This window comes from Trichechus manatus, unplaced genomic scaffold (assembly GCF_000243295.1).
Source record: "Trichechus manatus latirostris isolate Lorelei unplaced genomic scaffold, TriManLat1.0 scaffold00044, whole genome shotgun sequence".
Classification (NCBI taxonomy): Eukaryota; Metazoa; Chordata; class Mammalia; order Sirenia; family Trichechidae; genus Trichechus; species Trichechus manatus.
The window spans coordinates 4,820,770-4,841,042 of record NW_004443980.1 but is presented as its reverse complement, the minus strand read 5'-3'; the positions used below and the strand labels follow the sequence as shown (position 1 = coordinate 4,841,042).

Genomic DNA, 20,273 nt, shown 5'->3' with positions numbered 1-20,273 from the left:
ACCTTGCTTACTGGTTAATCTGCCCCTTCTCTTGACTTTCTAATTGGTCACTCCAGTCCTGTGTGACCACTAGAAGACCTGTAAAAGGTTTCTCTTTGCCATAGCTGAGGCTTTTTGCCTGATTCAAGCATGATCAGCAGTTAGAATCAACCAAATGCTTCCAGGAAAATAAAATGACCAGAAGTCATTAGCTCGCCTTTGTCATTGCTGCCAGAGCTGTCTTCTACTTTAAGAATATAGTCTTTGTAATTGTTGTTTCTGCAGTGATCTGTTACCTCCTACTTGGAAGCAGAATTGGCATTGATTAATTATAGAATGTTAAATCAACGTGTATCCCTAGAATAAACTCAATTCTGTCTTTTTGTATATTATTTTTTTTTTTTTGTTTGGTGAAAATACACACAACAAAACATATGCCAATTCAACAATTTCTGCATACATAATTCAGTGACATTGATTACATTCTTCCAGTTGTGGAACCATTCTCACTATCCTTTACCAAATTATTCCACGACCATTAACATAAACTCAGTGCCCCCTAAACAAAAACTTCCCCTTTCCCCCTCCCTCCCACTCCTAGTTACCACTAATAATTTTTGGTTTCTGTATATTTGCTTATTTCATGTGAGATCATATAGTATTTGTCCTTTTGCAACTGATTTATTTCGCTCAGTATATGGTTTTCAAGGTTCATCCATGTTGTGGTATGCATCAGGACTTCGTTTCTCCTTATGGCTGAGTAATATGCCATTGTTTCATGTATATATATATATATATATATATATATATATATATATATACACCACATTTTATTTATCCATTCAGCTGTTCATGGATGTTTCAGTTGTTTTCACATTTTGGCTATTGTGAAAAGTGCTGCAGTGAGCATTGGTGTACAGATTTCTGTTTGTGTTCCTGATTTCACTTCTGGCTATATACCTAGGATTGGGATTACTGGGACATATGGTAGTTCTATGTTCAACTTTTTGAGGAACCACCAAACTGTTTTCCAGAGTGACTGTTCTACTTTACATTCACACCAGCAATGGATGAGGAGTCCGGTTTCCCCACAGCCTCACCAACACATATTATTTCCTGGTTTTTTTTTTTTTTTGTCTTCCCATCATTGCTTTTCTAATAAGGTTGAGGTGGTATCTCATTGTGGTTTTGATTTGTATCTCCCTAATAGCTAATGACGTTGAACATCTTTTCATGTTCTTGGCCATTTGAATATCCTCCTTAGTGAAGTGTCTGTTCAAGTTCTTGGTTCATTTTTTGATGGATATGTTATCTTTTTAAATATTTCATAATTTGGTTTGCTAATTTTTTCTTTGGAATTTTTATATCTCTGTTCATGAGAGAGATTGGCCTGGAAGTTTTTTTCCTTGTAATGTCCTTGTCATGTTTTGTATCAGGTTATGTTGACCTCATACGATAGTTTGTGTAAGATCAATACTATTTCTTCCTTAAATGTTTGGTAAAATACACAGGTGAAACCACTTGGACCTAAAGATTTGTTGTAAAACATGCTGACTCTAAAACTCTTAACAGAAGAACAAGGTGAGAGAACTAGTTCTTCTAGATATTAAGATTTATTGTAAATATATTTGGTATTAGCATAGGGAAAGACAAGCATGAATGGCCTGTAAACCATACATTGAGAAGGTTCTCAGTATTAATCAGAGAAATGCACATTTTGACTTTCAATGAGATGTAATTTTATATCCACTAAATTTTAAAACATTAAAATTTTGACAGTATGAGGTGTTGCTGAAAATGTAGAAGAATGAGAACTTCTGTACACTATTAGTGAGAGAAGAAACTATTAGAATCACTTGGAATACAATTTGGCACCTGATGTTTTAGCATTTGTATTCCTGTGACGCTCGTGTACATGTGCACTAGGAGATATGTTCAAAAATGTTAAAAACACCATGATTCTTAATAGTAAAAGAACTGGAAACACTCCTCATGACCTTTGACTGGAGTCTAATAAATAATGTTAAATCATAAAATGGAATGTATGAGGAGGAATAAATGCCTCCTGTACTCATGAACATGGGTAACTTAGAAACACAAAGTTAAGGGGGGGAAATGCTTCTTGTAGAAAACCATATAGAATATGATACCAGTTTTTAAAATAAAGCTGAAAAGCAAGTAAAACTTAATAATGTTATTTATAGATATACATAAGTTTAGAATTACCAAAGAAAGAAAAGAAAAATGAGACTGATAAATGTAAAATTTGGAATTATGATGACCTTTAGGGGTAAAGCTTGGAGATAGGATTATAGAGGAACATATAGTAGTTTAAACAGTATCAGTAATAGTTTAGCTTAACTAGTGAAAAACAGATCTGCCTTGAGCATTATGCTTTTTTTAAAGAACTATCTATATGGGATCAAAGGAGCCCTGGTGGCGAAGTGGTTAAGCGCCCAGCTGCTAACCGAAAGGTCAGCAGTTTGAACCTCCCAGCCTGCTCCATGGGAGAAAGATGTGGCAATCTGCTTCTGTAAAGATTACAGCGTTGAAAACCCTATGGGGCAGTTCTCCTCTGTCCTACAGGATTGCCGTGAGTCGAAATTGACTAAATGGCAACAGGCATGGTTTGGTTTTGGTACGTGGAATCAAAGTAACAGCAACTAGAAAGGTTAGATAGGAACCTGAGTGGGCAGTGAGTTTCTGTTAACGGGGGAGTAACAACTCAGAAAAGGAGGATGACTGGTTGCACAACTCGAAGAATGTAATCAGTGTCACTGAATTATATGTGTATAAACTGTTGAATTGGTGTATGTTTTGCTGTATGTATTCTCAACAACAACAGCAACAAAAACAGTCTTACTAACTAGCCGTTTCTTAAATTTGGTGGTGGATTCATGGGTTTTCAGATGGCACACAACAACAGCAACTGTACTTTAGTCCTTACATATTTTTGCATATGTTAAATATTACATTATAAAAAAACAAACAAAAATAGGTGTATAGCTTAAAAACAGGTTTATGGGTCATGAGATCAGATGAGGACGTAGGGAGCAGTCACAAAATTAAAAGGAATTGATGGAAAGAAGAAACTGACAGTATTCTCCGCACAAGAATGAAAGTAATTTGTAGTTGTGCCACCAGGACTCCAAATGCAGCGTTTAAGTTGGAGATTTAAGCTTCCAGTTTGCAAGCTTAAATAAAACTGACTTTGCACATACAGTGTGATGGATATGGCCATAGAAGAAACCAGTTCATAAATGAAACTCTTGATGTGCTATATACCTTTAAAATAATAAAATTAAAGATAACATCTTAAGTGAAATGATAACATTAGAACATAGCGTGTGGCACCAGCTCCAATCTATAATAGCACTGTTCTTGGAGTTAACAGGACGTTCAGAAGAAATCCTTGTTGCTGTTTGTAAAGTTTCTAGTCCATCTCTTAAAGCTAAACTATGATTGTATCTTTAGCATTGTGTTCTAAAATTTAAGTAATAAGGGTGGTCAGTAGTTTTAGCTAAACATATTATGTAAAAATTACAAGTAGAATATAACAGCAAAATAAAAAAGTGCACAGTGGTTATTTTTTAATTTGCTAATTACAAAAATGAATTACTTAGAAAATCTGTCTGGTTAATTCTGAGTTAACTTCCTGAAATGTTTTTTCTTATACTAAATTATGTGACATGCAAGAGGGAAAATAATACATTGGCTCTTTCCCATCTTAAAATTCTTTGTATATTTCACAGAGGAAAATAATTTGACACTGTTTAAGGTACTCACTGATTTTTTTGGGCTTTAAGAAATATAGCAATGCAGATTAAGTTAAATTTGCCCCTTTATATATGTAAACATTTTTTAAATGACTTGTGTTTTTATGAGATAGCTGTATAATATAAAATGTTCCATATATTTTATATGGTCTTAAGTATAAAATCTTGAAGTAGATACCTGTATTGGATGTTGTAAAAACTCTTACAGCAGTTTTTACATATTTAAGTAGAAAATTGTTTTCAGATTAAATCAATTTATATCAGAGTTTCTGCATAGATTTATTTTAAAATAAATAACATGAATTTAGTATCTTGTAAAAGTTAAACATCTTGACACTTACTGATGAATTGTGGAATGCTGCAAGCATCCAAAAATGTTTGTTACTTTTGTCTTCCAGTATAGATTCAATAAAATTTTCTTTTGTGCTTAATTGTACTTCTGACATGTAATTTGGTGACATTTTATTGGTTGACATTAGATATGGTAGACTAATATTTCTTACATTGAGTCTTTTTAAGTGACACTGTCTACAGTTAAAGATTTTTGAATATCAGTGAAATGATTTGGTTTATTGTAAAGTAGGTAAACTTAGAAAAGAATAATAAGACCAGAATGATAGAGTGACTGTTGTCAGAGCTTCAAATTTAAACTTAAAACTTGAAGATTCTTATCCTAATTCTAAGCAAATTTTTCTACTATTTTGTTTTGTCTGAGGACTCAGTGAGAAATCTTAATTTCTTGTGTAGTTCCTAGAGACAAATAGGGTGATGAGGGGAATTGGGCACCTTTTCTGCTCATAGAAAAATATCAGTGGTAGAGTTGCCTTACTCAGGTGTCATATTTGAGTGCCTGTCCCATGAGTCAGAATTGACTCAGTGCAACAGGTTTGGGTTTTTTGTTTTTATCACAATGTTCAGCTAAAGTAGTGGTTCAATTCAGTTAAGTTTTGTATAGAGATAAATGGAAAGAAAAGGGGTAGAGAGACACACAGACATGGAATTTAAATAGAGGCTGCTGATACATAAGCTTTAATATACCTTAGTTTACTGTATGCGTTGATGGATAGTTGGTTAATAAATATATTTCTTTTAATACACTCAATAAAAATCGTCTGTGATTGAAAAAAGATAATCAACAGTACTATAGAATTTCCACTGGCAAGAATATTCTTTAGGTTAAAGATTGAGATAAATCTTAAATGGATTATATTTTAATATATATTAAGAATGTGTACACAAATGGCTATATATTTTTGTTTTTCAGAGTTGAAGGGTTATCCAGTATATTAATGTCTCACTGATAATGGCAGAACATCCACCACTACTGGATACAACTCAGATTTTAAGTAGTGATATTTCTCTTCTGTCTGCCCCTATTGTAAGTGCAGATGGAACACAACAGGTAAGGAAACTGAAATATTTATTTTCTTATGTCTAGTACATATGTATTTCTTTCAGAAGAATGTGAATTTAAGACAGAATGAAACTTCACACTATTGGGTTCCTGTTCATGTTTTAAACTCCAATTCAAGATGTTGCTCTAGTTTTATAAAACTCTAAAATAACGAGGCTGTTTTCGAAGTCACTTCTAAAATGTCCCAATAATAAATAGTCAGATTTCTTGTGTGCATATTTAGTTGCCACTGAAGTTGTTTTTGTTTTACTGTAGACAAACAATGGATTAGTCCATGAGTATCTTTTTTAAAGTTAGTTTAACCTTTTGCCTTAATTGATTATTATAAATCATCACTTCACATCATTATGAAATCATGAGTATAAAATAAAATAACTGCCTATATAGGGTTGCTGTGAGTCAGAATCGACTCGATGGCAATGGGTTTTTATATTATATAACACTAAAACTTTATATTCATTTTTTTCCCATTCTTCTCCTCTCACCAGACTCCCCCATCCCAAATGCAAGTATACAATTCCTGAAAGCCTGGTATATTTTTCTCTCAACCCAGGACTTGAAAAATATAATTCTGTGGAGTCCTGGTGGCAGTGGTTAAGAGCTCTGACTGCTAAACAAAAAGTCAACAGTTCGAATCCACTCACTGCTCCTTGGAAACCCTATGGGGCAGTTCTACTCTGTTCTGTAGGGTCACTGTGAGTCAGAATCGACTCAACAGCAATAGTTTTGGTCTTTTGGTTTGGTGGTGGTTTTATCTCATCATTTCCACAACAATCCTAAAGGGATGGGAATAATGGGCGTTTCTAAGTATCTGTTACGTGCCAGGCAATGAATGTGCTTAATTGTCACAACTACTAGGTATTTAGTATTGTAGATAAGGAAACAAAGATTAAGGACATAATAAATAATGATCACGAGAAGAAAAGTTTCGTGTTCTTACTATGTAACAAAACATTGTGCTGTGAGCTTCACATATATAATCTCATTTAATTCTTTCAACAATCCTATGAGGTTGGATACACCTGTCTGTCCTGATTTTGCAGATGAAACAAAATGAGTTTCAGAACAGCTGAATAACTTGTTCAAGATCACACAAGTGGTTGTGCTCCTAACCATTACTCATACTGCCTCCTTGGGAAGCTAAGAAAAAAATTGTCATATTTTGTTACTTTATAAACTCAGCATCTAAATTATGAATTGTTTACAAGATAAGGGGCTCCTTTGTTAATTATGCTACTGAAAAATCAAGAGCAACTGGCTTAGATTCTAAATTTTTCTGTTTTGGTGTAAACATGGCCTGAAAAGTATATCCTGATTTAATTTTCACGTGTTGAGATTACTTTTAGCATCAAATTCATTTCACTGATTTGTTTTTTATGGTTAAATTTAAGTCAAGATATTTTTCCACAAAATTATAGATAAGGCAGGTATTCTTGTACCTCACAAGGATCTAGGAGTGTTTTAAAGAACCCTGGTAGCACAGTGGTTAAAGCACTTGGCTGAGCCCACCACCTGCTCCACAGGAGAAAAATGTGGCAGTCTGCTTCTGCAAAGATTGCAGCCTTGGAAAACGCTGTGGAGCAGTTCTATTCTGTCCTATAGGGGAGTTGGAATTGACTCAATGGTAACGGATTTAAGAATGTTTTATCTACTACACGAAGGCATTCGACTGTGTCGATCATAACAAATTATGGATAACATTACAAAGAATGGAAATTCCAGAACACTTAATTGTGCTTATGCAGAACCTGTACATGAATCAAGAGGCAGTCATTTGAACAGAACAGGATTATACTGCGTGGTTCAGAAATTGGCAAAGGTGTGCAGCAGGGTTGTATCCTTTCACCTTACTTAATCTGTATGCTGAACTGTTTAATTTGTAAGATGGACTATATGAAGAAAAACATGTCATCAGAATTGGAGAAATACTGATTAACAGCTTGTGATACGCAGATGACACAACCTTGGTTGCTGAAAATGAAGACTATACTGCTGAAGCACTTACTGATGAAGGTTAAAGACTACAATCTTCAGTATGGATTACACCTGAACGTGAAGAAAACCTTCATGAAAATTGTCAGAAGTGGACTGATAAACATCATCACAACGAAAGAAGAAATTGAAGTTGTCTGGTTTTATTCTACTTGGATCAACAATCAATGTTCATGAAAGCTGCAGTAAAGAAATCACATGACGTATTGCTTTGGGCAAATTTGCTGCAAGAGACATCTGTAAAGTTTTAAAAAGCAAAGATGTCACTTCGATAACTAAGATGTATCTGACCCACGTCATGCTCTTTTCAGTCATCTCATAGGCATTTGAAAGCTGGATAATGAAAAAGGAAGACAGAAGAAGAATTAATGCATTTGAACTGTGATGTTGGCAAGGAATATTGAATATACCATGGACTGCTAGAAGAACAAAGAAGTCAGTCTTACAAGTACAGCCAGAATGCTCCTTAAAAGCAAGGATGGGGGCACTTCGACTAACTTACTTTGGACACATCATTGGGAAAGACCAATCACTAGAACTGGAAATCTGTTTTTTATTTTATTTTATTTTTTATTGTACTACAGGTGAAGGTTTACAGAACAAATAATTTCTCATTAAACAGTACACATATTGTTTTGTGACAATGGTTAACAACCCCATGACGTATCAACACTGTCCTCCTCAACCTTGAGTTCCCTATTACCAGCTTTCCTGTCCCCTCCTGCCTTCTAGTCCTTGTCCCTGGACTGTTTTGCCCTATTAGTCTCATTTTGTTTTATGGGGCTGTCTGATCTTTGGCTGAAGGGTGAACCTCGGGAGTAACTTGGTTACTGAGCTAAAAGGGTGTCTGGGGGCCATGCTGTCGGGGTTTCTCCAGTCTCTGTCAGGCCAGTAAGTCTGGTCTTTTTTTTTTGTGAGTTAGAATTCTGTTCTACATTTTTCTCCAGCTCTGTCTGGGACCCTCTGTTGTGATCCCAGTCAGAGCAGTCAGTGGTGGTAGCCGGGCACCATCTGGCTGTACTGGACTCAGTCTGGTGGAGGCCGTGGTAGTTGTGGTCCATTAGTCCTTTGGACTAACCTTTTCCTTGTATCTTGTTTTCTTCATTCTCCCTTGCTCCTGAAGGAGTAAGACCAGTGGAGTATCTTAGATGGCTGCTTACAGGCTTTTAAGACCCCAGACGCTACTCACCAAGGTAGAATGTAGAACATTTTCCTTATAAACTGTGTTATGCCAGTTGAGCTCGATGTAGAACTGGAAATCTTATTGGTAAAGTATAGGGTTAGCAAAAGTGAGGGAAACCCTCAATGAGATGGATTGACACAATTACTGCAACAATAGACTCAAACATACCAGCGATCATGAAGGTGGCTCAGGCCCTGGCAACATTTAGTAGTTATATGTGAGGTTGAATCAGAGCTGACTTGAAGACAACTAACAACAACAACAAGAGTGTCTTTAGTTACCATTGTTACCTCAGGCTAGTCACTGGCTTCAAGTTGTTTATAGTCTAATGCATAAAAGAATCTATTAAGCAGTTTATTGCAGTACATTGATATAGTTTCTACAATTGCATATTCTGTTCGGGGAAGACAACAGGTTGAAACAATAAGACCGTGATGCCCTCTCAAGACTTATATGTTTCTTTTCACCAAAAAGGAGATTGTCGGCAGAATTTTCGTGAAATCTTGAGGGTATGTTTTGGCTGACATGTAGCAGTAGTAGTGTAGAAGGACTAGAACAAGATTTGAAGAATCAGATGAGGTTAATGGGTCTAGAGGACAGGTTTTTAAGTAGGGTTTTAAAAAAAAACAGGGTTGGGAGTTGGAGCAAAGCCTTGAATTCTAACTAGCAGGGTAGTTTGGTTTGGAGAGAGAGACAAAGATTAGTGGAAAGAGTACTGGACTTGGTTAGTAGATTTGGATTTGATTTTGATGACCTAAGACAAGTTATTTAACTTCTCTGAGTATATTTCCTTGTCTATAAAATGGAAATAATAATGGTTTCTTCTTAGAGTAGCTGTAGCTGTGGAAATGTAATGAGCCTGAAGGAGTCCCTGGGTGGTACAAAGGATTAAGTGCTTAACTATTAGCCGAACAGTTGGCAGTTTGAACTCACCCAGAGGCACTTCAGAAGACAGGCCTAGTGGTCTGCTTCCAAAAGTTCACAGCCTTGAAAACCCAATGGAGCAGTTCTAATCTACAGACATGGGATCGCAATGAATGGAAATCGACTTGATGGCAACTAATAACAGGAGACGTTCGTGTGCAAGTGTTTGTGTGGACATGTTTTCAACTCATATGAGTAAACACCTAGGAGTGCAATTATTGGATTGTATGATAAGACTATGTTTAGGTTTATAAGAAACCACCAAACTGTTTTCCAAAGTAGCTGGACCATTTTGCATTCCCACCAGCAAGGAATGAGAGATCCTGTTGCTACACATCCTCATCAGATTTGGTGGTGTCAGTTTTTTAAGTTTTAATCATTCTAATAGGTGTATAATAGAATTGTTCTAATTTGCAATTCCCTAATAACATGATGTTGAGCATCTTTTCTGTGTTTTTGCTATCTTTTTTGGTGTGATACTGCCTTGTTCAGAATCTTTTTTCCATTTTTTAATTGGGTTGTTTTGTTTTCTTATTTGAGTTTCCAGAGTTCTTTCTGTATTTTGGGTGACATCCTTTATCAGAGATGTGTTTTGCAAATATTTTCTCCCAGTCTGTGGTTTGTCTTTTCTTAACAGTCTTTTGAGGAAGAGAAGTTTTGAATTTTAATTAACTCCAGCTTACTGATTTTTTCTTTATGGATCATGCTTTTGGTGTTATATCTAAAAAGTCATCTCCAAACCCAAGGTCATCTAGATTTTTGTTCTGTGTTATCGTCTACAAGTTTTATAGTTTTGCGTTTTACGTTTAAGCCTATGATCTATTTTGAGTTGATTTTTTGTGGAAGTTGTATGGTCTGTGTCTAGATGCCTTTTTTTTACATGTGAATTCCAATTGTTCCAGCACCATTTGTTAAAAAAACTACCTTTCTCCATTGAATTGCCTTTGCTATTTTGTCAAAGTTCAGTTGACTATATTTATGTGGGTCTAGTTTTGGGCTGTCTCTTCTGCTTCATTGATCTATTTGTCTTTCTTTAACCAGTACCACACTGTCTTAATTATTGTATCTTTATAGTAAGTCTTGAAGCTGGGTAATGTCAGTTATCTTTGTTCTTTTTCTTCAGTTTTGTACTGATTATTCTGGGTCTTTTGCCTTTCCATGTAAACTGTATAATCAGTTTGTTGATATCCATAAAATAACTTGCTGGGATTTGGATTGGAATTGCATTGAATCTGTCGATCTAGTTGTGAAGAACTGACAATATTTAGTCTTCCTTTTCATGAACATGGAATATCTATTTATTTAGATTTTTTATTTCTTTCATCAAAGTTTTGTAGTTTTTTTCATATAGATCTTGTACATATTTTGTTAGATGGATTTTCTATTTTTTGGTGCTAATGTAAATGGCATTGTTTTTAATTTCAAATTCTGGTTGTTCATTGCTGATATATATATATATATATATAAATATATATATATATTGATATATATTGCTCCAAGCAATTGACTTCTGTACCCTGTATTCGCTTATCAGTTCTAGGAGTTTTTTTTTATTTTTTGTCATTTCTTTGGGATTTTTTTACTTAGAGAATCATGTCATCCATGAAAGAAGATAGTTTTATTTCTTAATTTCCAATCCATATTATCTTTAATTCCCTTTTTTTATTGCATTAGTTAGGACTCCCAGTACAATGTTGAATAGGAGTGGTAAGAGGAAATATCGTTGGCTTTTTCTTAATCTTGAGTGAAAACCTTTAGTTTCTCTTTGTTAATTGTAATGTTAACTGTAGATATTGGTAGATATTCTTTATCAAGTTGAGGACATTCCCCCCTATTTCATGTCTTCCAGAGTTTTTATCATTAATGGATGTTGTATTTTGTCAAGTGCCTTTTCTGCATCTACTGATAAGATTTTTCTTCTTTAGCTTGTAAATGTGATGGATTACATTTAATGGTTTTCAAATGTTGAGTCAGCCTTGCATACCTGGAATAAACCCACTTTGTCCTAGTGTATAATTCTTTTTATACATTGTTGCATTTGATTTGCTAGTATTTTGTTGTGTATTTTTTGTTGTGTATCATATATCCATGAGAGATTTTTTTTCAGCAGTTTCTACATGTACCATTTAGTGACATTGATTACAATCTTCAAGTTGTGCAACCATTCTCCCTCCTTTTCCTAATTAACATAAACTCACTGCCCCCTAAGGTTTCTATCTAATCTTTTGAGTTGCTGTCGTCAACTATAGATAGTTCTTAAAAGAGCATAAATGCTCAAGGCAGACTTTTTTTTTTTTTTTTTTTACTAGTTAAGCTAAGCTATTGTTTGGTTTTAAGATGATTTCAGGAGGTATTTTTCATTTAAGGTTTAAAGATTATCTCAGGGCAGTAGTTACAGGGGTTCACCCATCATTCTATGGCTCCAGAAGTCCATGAGAATTTGAAATTCTGTTCTGCATTTACCCCCTTTTGATCAGGATTTTTTTGTTGAGTAATGGTAGCCGGGCACAATCCACTTCTGGTTTCATGGCAAAGGAGGCAGTTGTACATGGAGGCAATTAGCCACTGTAAATAATGACTTGGAGGGGATATCTGACTTCCTCTAATTCACAAGGGGGAGAGAGTATCACCATCAGCATCAGCCCAAAGCTGATTCCTATGAAGCGCAGGTCACACATACCTCATCTCTCCAACCTTTTTGCCAATTCTGACAGTAGTCGCCCCACACACAACACTCTCTACTTCTCTTTAGCTTTGTCAGTAAGTGTCCAGAGGCATACCACTCTGCCAGAAAGCCTTGGCCTAAAGGCACTCAGTTCTCTCACTCCATGAGTTGGGAAGCCTAGCTCCTGGAGGCACCCCACTCTGCCAGCAAGCCTCCTGCCCAGAAGTTCTCAGCTCTCACTCTGTAGATTGGCATGCCAGCTGTAGCCACCTCGTTCCGTGGACCAGGAAGCGCCCACCAGGCCATCTCGCACTGGTCTCCTGGTTCTGCTGCCGCCATTTCTCTGTCACTACTTCTTGCTGCTTTGTGCCATCTTGGTGTTACAGCTGTCTCTCTGTGCCTGGGTCTGTAGGAGGTTCTCAGTGCAGGGAACCCGGTTCAAAAGGATGCGCTTTACTCCTGGCTGTTCTTTCTTGGTGGTAGTGAGGTCTCCCCTTTTCGCCTCTGGGGTGGCTCATTTTAAGCCTAGTGGGATGGCAGAACTGACAGATCCCCTCATTAGGGTTTCATACACCTTATTTGCATGGTTCCACCCCCACAACTTTATTTGCATTATTAGCAAGCTGTTTGATCCCCTTAGGCCACAAGCACCTTATTTGCATAGTCACACTCAATCATTTGGTGAGAATTACAAGACCATGGCTAGAAAGGCCATATAAAACCAATCCATTGCACCACAGCCACACATTCCGTATTCTCCTATTCCTGACTTCTTCTTCTTCTGTTGCTCCAGGTGAATAGAGACCAATTTTAGTACCTTGGATAGCTGCTTGCAGGCTTTTAAGACCCCAGGCAGTATGCATCAAACTTGGAGGTAGAACAGAAGCACTAACCATGTTATTAGGCCAAGTTAACTGGGGTGTCCCATGAAATCATGACCCTAAACCTCCAAGCGAGGAACCAGATCCCATGAGGTGTTTGGTTGTATATAAACAGCCTCAGCAGCTACTCTTCTTTTGTTATTGTTGTTGTCATTGTTGTAAGTATATCTTTCACACAACTTTAGCCAATTCAGTGTTTTTCCGGTGTACAGCTGTGGTGTGATTGATTACTTTTGTGTGATCTTTCTAACCATGGTCTTGTAACTCCCACCCAGGTGATTGGGCAGGACTATGTGATAGGGTAATTGTGGCCCACCAAGGGGTTTGGTCAGTTTTGCCTTACAAGAGAGCCAATTCCAGAGCAGAGAGGAGGATCCTACCACCACCAAGGAAGAACAGCCAGGAACAGAGTGCATCCTTTTGGACCCAGGATCCCTGTTCTGAGAAGCTCCTGGAAGCAGGAGACAGAGAGAGCAAGCTGTAACCCTGAAGACGGTGAGGAGCAGCAGCAGGAGAGACCTGGCAGCAGGAGATGGGGTGGTGGGCTTCCTGGCCCACGAAGAGAGAAAGCTGAGTGCCTTTAGGGAGAGGCCGAGGGCCAGGGAGAGGTGTGCCTGTGAGCACAGCTAGGGAGAGGCTGTCCTTATGGAAGAACTGTATCCTGAGTGTTCCTGAGCCTGAACTGTAACTGTTACTTCCCTAATAAACCCCATAATCATGAGTGTGGTCTGTCAGTTCTGTGTAGCCATTGCAATGAATAATCGGACACAGCAGACAAGTAGAGGGTGCTATGGGAGGGACAGCTGGTGTCAGAATTAGGAAAAATGGTGGAGAGAGGAGGCTTGCTTGGCCTCCACCTCTTGGGAGTCAGCCTTGCGCTGTTGATCTTAATTCTCCTTCCCCGCTGTGTTGCTGAATTTGCCTCAGCTGCTCTTTTGAAAAAGAAACATAAATTCATAAATCATTTCCTCTGAAGTTGGAGAATATCTTCCACATCCTTGTTTTAATATTCTTGGTATAGATGTTTGTATATAGCCATTATTAATATATACTGTTTTTTTCTTTTAGTTTTTAAAATTTAAAGCACTTGCGTCTTGCCTTACATTGCCCTTTCCAACTTGTTTTTTTACTCAATATTGTATTTTTGAGATTTATCCACTGTGTAGATTCACACAGTGAGATACTAGTATAGTATTCCATTGTATGAATCCAGCAGAATCTGTCCATTTCCTTACTGTTTATATATTTTCTCAGTTCTTTCATTTTTACAAAATGCTGCAGTGAACAGTCTTGTATATGTGCCCTCATTTATGTATATAAAACTTTCTCTAGGATAAATATCTAGAAGTATATTTGTTGCATTTGGAGTATATACTTTTTCAGCCTATTAAATACTGCCAAATTACTCCCCAGAATGGTTGTACTAACAGTATGTTAGGGATCTCATTGCTCCACAGCCCTACTATACTGTCAGTTTTCTTAAGTTTCATTATATAGCTGTGAAATGATTATCCTCATTGAGATTAATTTATATTTCCCTCCTTCAAAATATGGAGCCCTCACGGTGCAGTAGTTAAAGCGCTTGGCTGCTAACTGAAAGGTCAGCAGTTAGAACCCACCAGCCTTTCTGCAGGAGAAAGATGTGGCAGTCTTCTTCCATAAAGATTTACAGACTTGGAAGTCCTAGAGCAGTTCTACTCTGTCCTGTAGGGTTGCTATGAGTTGGAATCGACTAGATGGTGGCGGTTTTTTTTTTCCCCTTTTTAACATATTGCTCTAAACTTTTCTCCCCCCAAACCTTAAATTAGACCCATGAATCACCCCAAGAAGATAGGGCACTTTGTCTATGTACAGGCATTTTGTCTTTTGCCCACTTTGCAAGTTTCACAACATTCTTTATACAATAGGCGCTCATTAATGTGCCGGTTAATTTTACCAGCTGTTTTAGCTTCAAAAGGCCAGCTTCTGCAGTGTGTAGGTATATAGACTATTAACTGGTCAGTAGCATGAGACCCTGAGATTGATCCTTACTGTATAAAGAATAGGTGCTTTTATCCAGACGTTACCCAAGAGGAAGTGGTAATGGATAATTCAAAGCTATGCTGAAATCTTAGAAAAAGAAAATACTTTATTTCATATATATTGATTTATTTCAAGGCAACAGTGATGAGAAATACCTTCTAAATCACTTTCTATATACTGGTTTATAATATGTGTGCTCGTGTGGTTGCACTCACACATTTGTTAATCTTCAGGGGCAGAAATTATTTCTTGTACTTAGTGTTACTTTTACAACTTAACCTATTAGTGCTTTTTAGTAAATGCTTGTGAAATTGAATTTTTTTTAATCCCTGAAGAATGCTGTCTGAAAAGTAACCATCATATCTAAATAATTGTAAATATAAGGACTTATGATTTGTTACATAGTCATGATTCCTACCTATGTAAATACAAAGAAGATACTTAGGAGACAGTTTAAAATACTGAAGGAAATATCAATAACATATATTTTCAGTGAGAAGAATCCTCATCAGAGGGGGAAAAATGTAGAACAAATTTCAAATTCTCAGGGAATCCAGACTTTGTGGAGCCATGGAGGCTGGATGAACTCCTGAAACTACTGCCCTGAGATAATATTTGAACCTTAAGGCAGAAATATCCCCTGAAGTCTTATAAAATCAAACAGTAGTTTAGCTTAACTAGTAAAGTGTGTCTGCCTTGAGCAGTAAGCTCTTTTAAGATCTATCTTAATGGGATCAAATTTACATCATCAACTGGAAAGATTAGATGGGAACCTTAGGGGGCAGTGAGTTTATGTTAATGGGGGAGGAACAACTCAAGAAATGAGGGTGAAAATGGTTGCATAACTTAAAGAATGTAATCAGTGTCACTGAATTGTACGTATAGAAGCTGGTAAATTGGTGTATTTTGTGCTGTGTATGTTCTCAGCAACAATAAAAAATATTTTCTAATATTTTGAGGCAGAGAGAAAATGGAGAATTATGAACTACTACTACTTTAACAATTATTAAACAACATCATGAGTGGCTTGGCTAATTTTGAGCTGATAAAAAGCAATTATTTTCAGAATTGTGTCAAGGAAGACTTATGAACTATCAAGAAGATAACTCTCTTCATCCCCTCATACACACACAAGTTAGAAAATGTTCTTACCCCTTCATTCTTTTAAATTTTATTTTTGTTCATACGGCAGATACATGAATATTCCCTCTTAAATTCAAACACTACGTACATCCATCATGATGGGTCTGATGAAAAGGCTGACAATTCCAAATGTTGGTTTAACTGTAGAACAACTGCCCGCATAGAGTTCTGGTGGGAGTGTAAATTGGTACAGCCACTTTGGAAATCTTTTTTTGCCATCAGTAGGGTAATGGGAAAATAAACCTACCCAAAGAGAGGTGTCTTAGTCATCTAGTGCTGCTCTAACAGAAAAACCACAAGTGGATGGATTTAGCAAAGAGAAGTTTATTCTCTCATAGTCCAGTAGGCTACAAGTCCAAATTCAGGGCATCAGCTCCAGAAGGCTTGCTCTCTCTCTCTCTCTCAGCTCTGGAGGAAGGTCCTTGTCATTAGTCTTTCCTTGGTCTGGGAGCATCTTAGCACGGGAACCTCAGGTCCAAAGGACGCGCTCTGCTCCCGGCACTGCTTTCTTGTGGTATGAGCTTCCCGTATGTCTCTGCTCGCTTCTCTCTTTTATATCTCAAAAGAGATTGCATTAAGACCCTATCTAATCTTGTCAACCTCATCAGTATAACCTTATCACAGTGATAGAATTTACAACCCATAAGGAAATCACATATAATCTCATCATATTGATAGAGTTTACAACACATAAGGAAATCACATCAGATTACACAATCATGCAGTACTGGGAATCATGACCTAGCCAAGTTGCTATACATGTTTTTTGGAGGACACAATTCGATCCATGACAAGAGGCATCAAATATTTGGGGAAAATAATAAGTCTTCTACAATAAGGAAGACAGAAGAAGTAACAGATTTGAGGTTTGAGGACATATGAGAGGAGTTCGATTGAATTTGAGGTGTTTTGAGATGTATAAGTAGAGATAGTTAATAATGTTGAGTGCTGTCGCGTTGGCTTCAACTGATAGTGACCTCATATGACAGAGTAGAACTACCCCCATAGGGTTTTCTTCACTGTAATCTTTACAGAAGCAGATTGCCAGGCTTTTCTTCCATGCAGCCGCTGGGTGGGTTTGAATCACCAACCTTTGAGTTAGCAGATGAGCGCTTGAAGCTCCCATTTGAAAGTACATACTCCCCATGATCCGTATATTCTACTTCTAGGTATATACCCAGAACTCCATTCACATGTATAACAAAAGCCATGAACATGAATATTCTTTTTTTTTATTTTATTGTAGTTTAGATGAAGTTTACCTTTGAAGTTAGTTTCCCATACAAAAATTTATACATACATTTTATGTGAACCTAATTGCTCTTCCTACACTGTGACAGCACACTCCTCCTTTCCACCCCTGATTCCCCAAGTCCATTCTCCCAGCTACTAACCCTCTCTGCCTTCCCGTCTCACCTCCGGACAGAAGCTGCCCGTTTAGTCTCTTGTATCTACTTGAGCTAAGAGGCACACTCCTCATGAGTATCACTTTATGTCCCACCGTACAGTCCAATCCCTGTCTTAAGAGTTAGCCTTGGAAATTGTTTTAGTTCTGGGCTGATAGAGAATCCAGGGGCCATGCTTTCCAGGGTTTCTCCAGTCTCAGACCATTAAGTCTGGTCGTCTTACTAGAATTTGAGTTTTGCACCCCGCCTTTCTCCTGTTCCATCAGGGACTCTCTGTTGTGTTGCCTGTCAGGGCGGTCATTGGTGGTAGCTGGGCACCATCTAGTTCTTCTAGTCTAAGGCTGATGACGTCTCTGATTTATGTGGCCCTTTCTGCCTCTTGGGCTAATACTTTCCTTGTGTCTTTGGTGTTCTTCATTCTCCTTTACTCCAGGTGGTTGGGACCAATAGATGCATCTTAGATGGCTACTTGCAAGCTTTTGAGACCCCAGATGCCACTCTCCAAAGAGGATGCAGAGCATTTTCTAATAAGCTTTGTTATGCAAATTGACCTAGATGTCCCCTGAAAGCAGGGTACTCAGTCCCCTACCCCTGCTACTCTGTCCCTCAAAGTGTTTGATTGTATTCAGCAAACTTCTTAGCTTTGGTTCAGTCCACTTATGCTGACTTCCCCTGTAGTGTGTGCCATTGTTCCCTTCACCTAAGGTAAAACTTGTCTACTACTAGTTAGTGAATAACCCTCACCCTCCCTCCCCACCATCGTAACCATCGAAGAATGTTGTCTTTTGTGTTTAAACCTTTTCTTGAGTTTTTATAATAGTGGTCTTACACAATATTTGTCCTTCTTTTACTGACTAAATTCACTCACCATAATGACCTCCAGATTCTTCCGTATTGTAAGATGTTTTACGGTTTCATCATTGTTCTTTATTGTTGCGTAGTATTCCACTGTGTGGATACACCATAATTTGTTTATCCATTCATCCATTGATGGGCATCTAGATTGTTTCCGTCTTTTTGCTGTTGTGCACAGTGCTGCAATGAACATGGGTGTGCATATATCTATTCTTGTGATGCCTCTTACTTCTCTACGATCTATTCCAAGGAGTGGAATAGCTGGATCATATGGTACTGCTACTTCGAAGTTTTTAAGGATGCGCCAAATCGATTTCCAAAGTGGTTGTACCATTTTACATTCCCACCAACAGTGTATAAGTGTTCCAGTCTCTCCACAATTTCTCCAGCATTTATTATTTTGTGTTTTTTGGATTAATGCTAGCCTTGTTGGGGTGAGATGATATCTCATTATAGTTTTGATCTGCATTTCTCTAATGACTGATGATCTTGAGGATTTCTTCATGTGTCTGTTAGCTGCCTGGATATCTTCTTTGGCAAAGTACCTGTTCATATCCTTTGCCCATTTTTTAATTGGGTTATCTGTCTTTTTGTTGTTGCAGTTTTGCAGTATCTTGTAGATTTTAGAGATTAGATGCTGATTGGATTTGTCATAGACAAGAATTTTTTCCCAGTCTGTAGGTTGTCTGTTTACTCTTTTGGTGAAGTCTTTTGATGAGCATAAGTTTTTGACTTTTAGAAGCTCCCAGTTTTCTAGTCTCTCTTCTGGTGCTTGTCCATTGTTACTTATAGTTCGCATTGTGTTTATGCCATGTATTAGGGCTCCTAGCATTGTCCCTATTTTTTCTTCCATGATCTTTATTGTTTTCGATTTTATGTTTAAGTCTTTGATCCATTTTGAGTTAGTTTTTGCGCATGGTGTGAGGTATGGGTCTTGTTTCAGTTTTTTGCAGATGGATGTCCAATTATGCCAGCACCATTTGTTAAAGAGACAGTCTTTTCCCCAATTAATGGACTTTGGGCCTTTGTCAAATATCAGCTGCTCCTAGGTGGATGAATTTCTGTCTGCGTTCTCAATTCTCTTCCATTGGTTTATGTATCTGTTGTTGTACCAGTACCAGGCTGTTTTGACTACTGTGACAGTATAATAGCTTCTAAAATCAGGTAGTGTGAGGCCTCCCACTTTGTTCTTCTTCTTGAGTAATGCTTTACTTATTCGGGGCCTCTTCCCTTTCCATATGAAGTTGGTGATTTGTTTCTCTATCTCATTAAAAAATGCCGGTGGAATTTGGATTGGGATTGCATTGTACCTGTAGATCGCTTTGGGTAGATCCTTGAGCAAGGTATGTTTTTCCACTTAATGAAGGTCTCTTTTGGTTCCTTGCAGTAGTGTCTTGTAGATTTCATTGTATAGGTCTTTCACATCTCTGGTTAGATTTATTCCTAAGTATTTTATCTTCTTGGTGGCTATTGTAAATGGTATCGATTTGGTGATTTCATCTTCAAGTTTCTCTTTGTCGGTGTAAAGGAATCCAACTGATTTTTGTATGTTTATCTTCTATCCTGAAACTTTCCTGAAATCTTCTATTAGTTCCAGCAGTCTTCTTGTGGATTCTTTGGGGTTTTCTGTGTATAAGATCATATCATCTGCAAACGGAGATACTTTGACTTCTTCCCTACCAATTTGGATGCCTTTTATTTCTTTTTCTATAGGACCTCCAGCACAATGTTAAATAAAACTGATGATAAAGGGCATCCTTGTCTGGTTCCCGTTCTCAAGGGGAATGCTTTCAAAGTCTCTCCATTTAGGATGATGTTAGCCGTTGGCTTTGTTTAAATGCCCTTAATTATATTGAGAAATTTCCCCTCTGTTCCTATTTTGTTGAGTGTTTTTATCATGAATGGGTGTTGGACTTTGTCAAATGCCTTTTTGGCATCAATTGAGAAGATCATGTGGTTCTTGTCTTTTGTTTTATTTATGTGATGGATTACATTGATTGTTTTTCTAATGTTGAACCATCCTGCATACCTGG

At 37.3% G+C, this 20,273-nt stretch overlaps 1 protein-coding gene across 4 annotated transcripts in view; it reads left to right on the top strand.

Annotated features, from left to right (window-relative positions):
* The window catches only part of FNDC3A (fibronectin type III domain containing 3A), a 256,528-nt gene that overhangs the window by 51,478 nt on the left and 184,777 nt on the right, over window positions 1–20,273 (top strand). For 3 of the 4 annotated variants that reach the window (XM_023731558.1, XM_012555610.2, XM_023731561.1), the window contains exon 2: window positions 5,020–5,157. In XM_023731558.1, the coding sequence (XP_023587326.1) occupies window positions 5,059–5,157 (99 nt within the window). In that variant the 5' untranslated portion in view covers window positions 5,020–5,058. Of the gene's footprint in view, window positions 1–1,158; window positions 1,561–5,019; window positions 5,158–20,273 lie in introns of those variants that run through there. The other variant, XM_023731559.1, reaches the window with a different exon arrangement.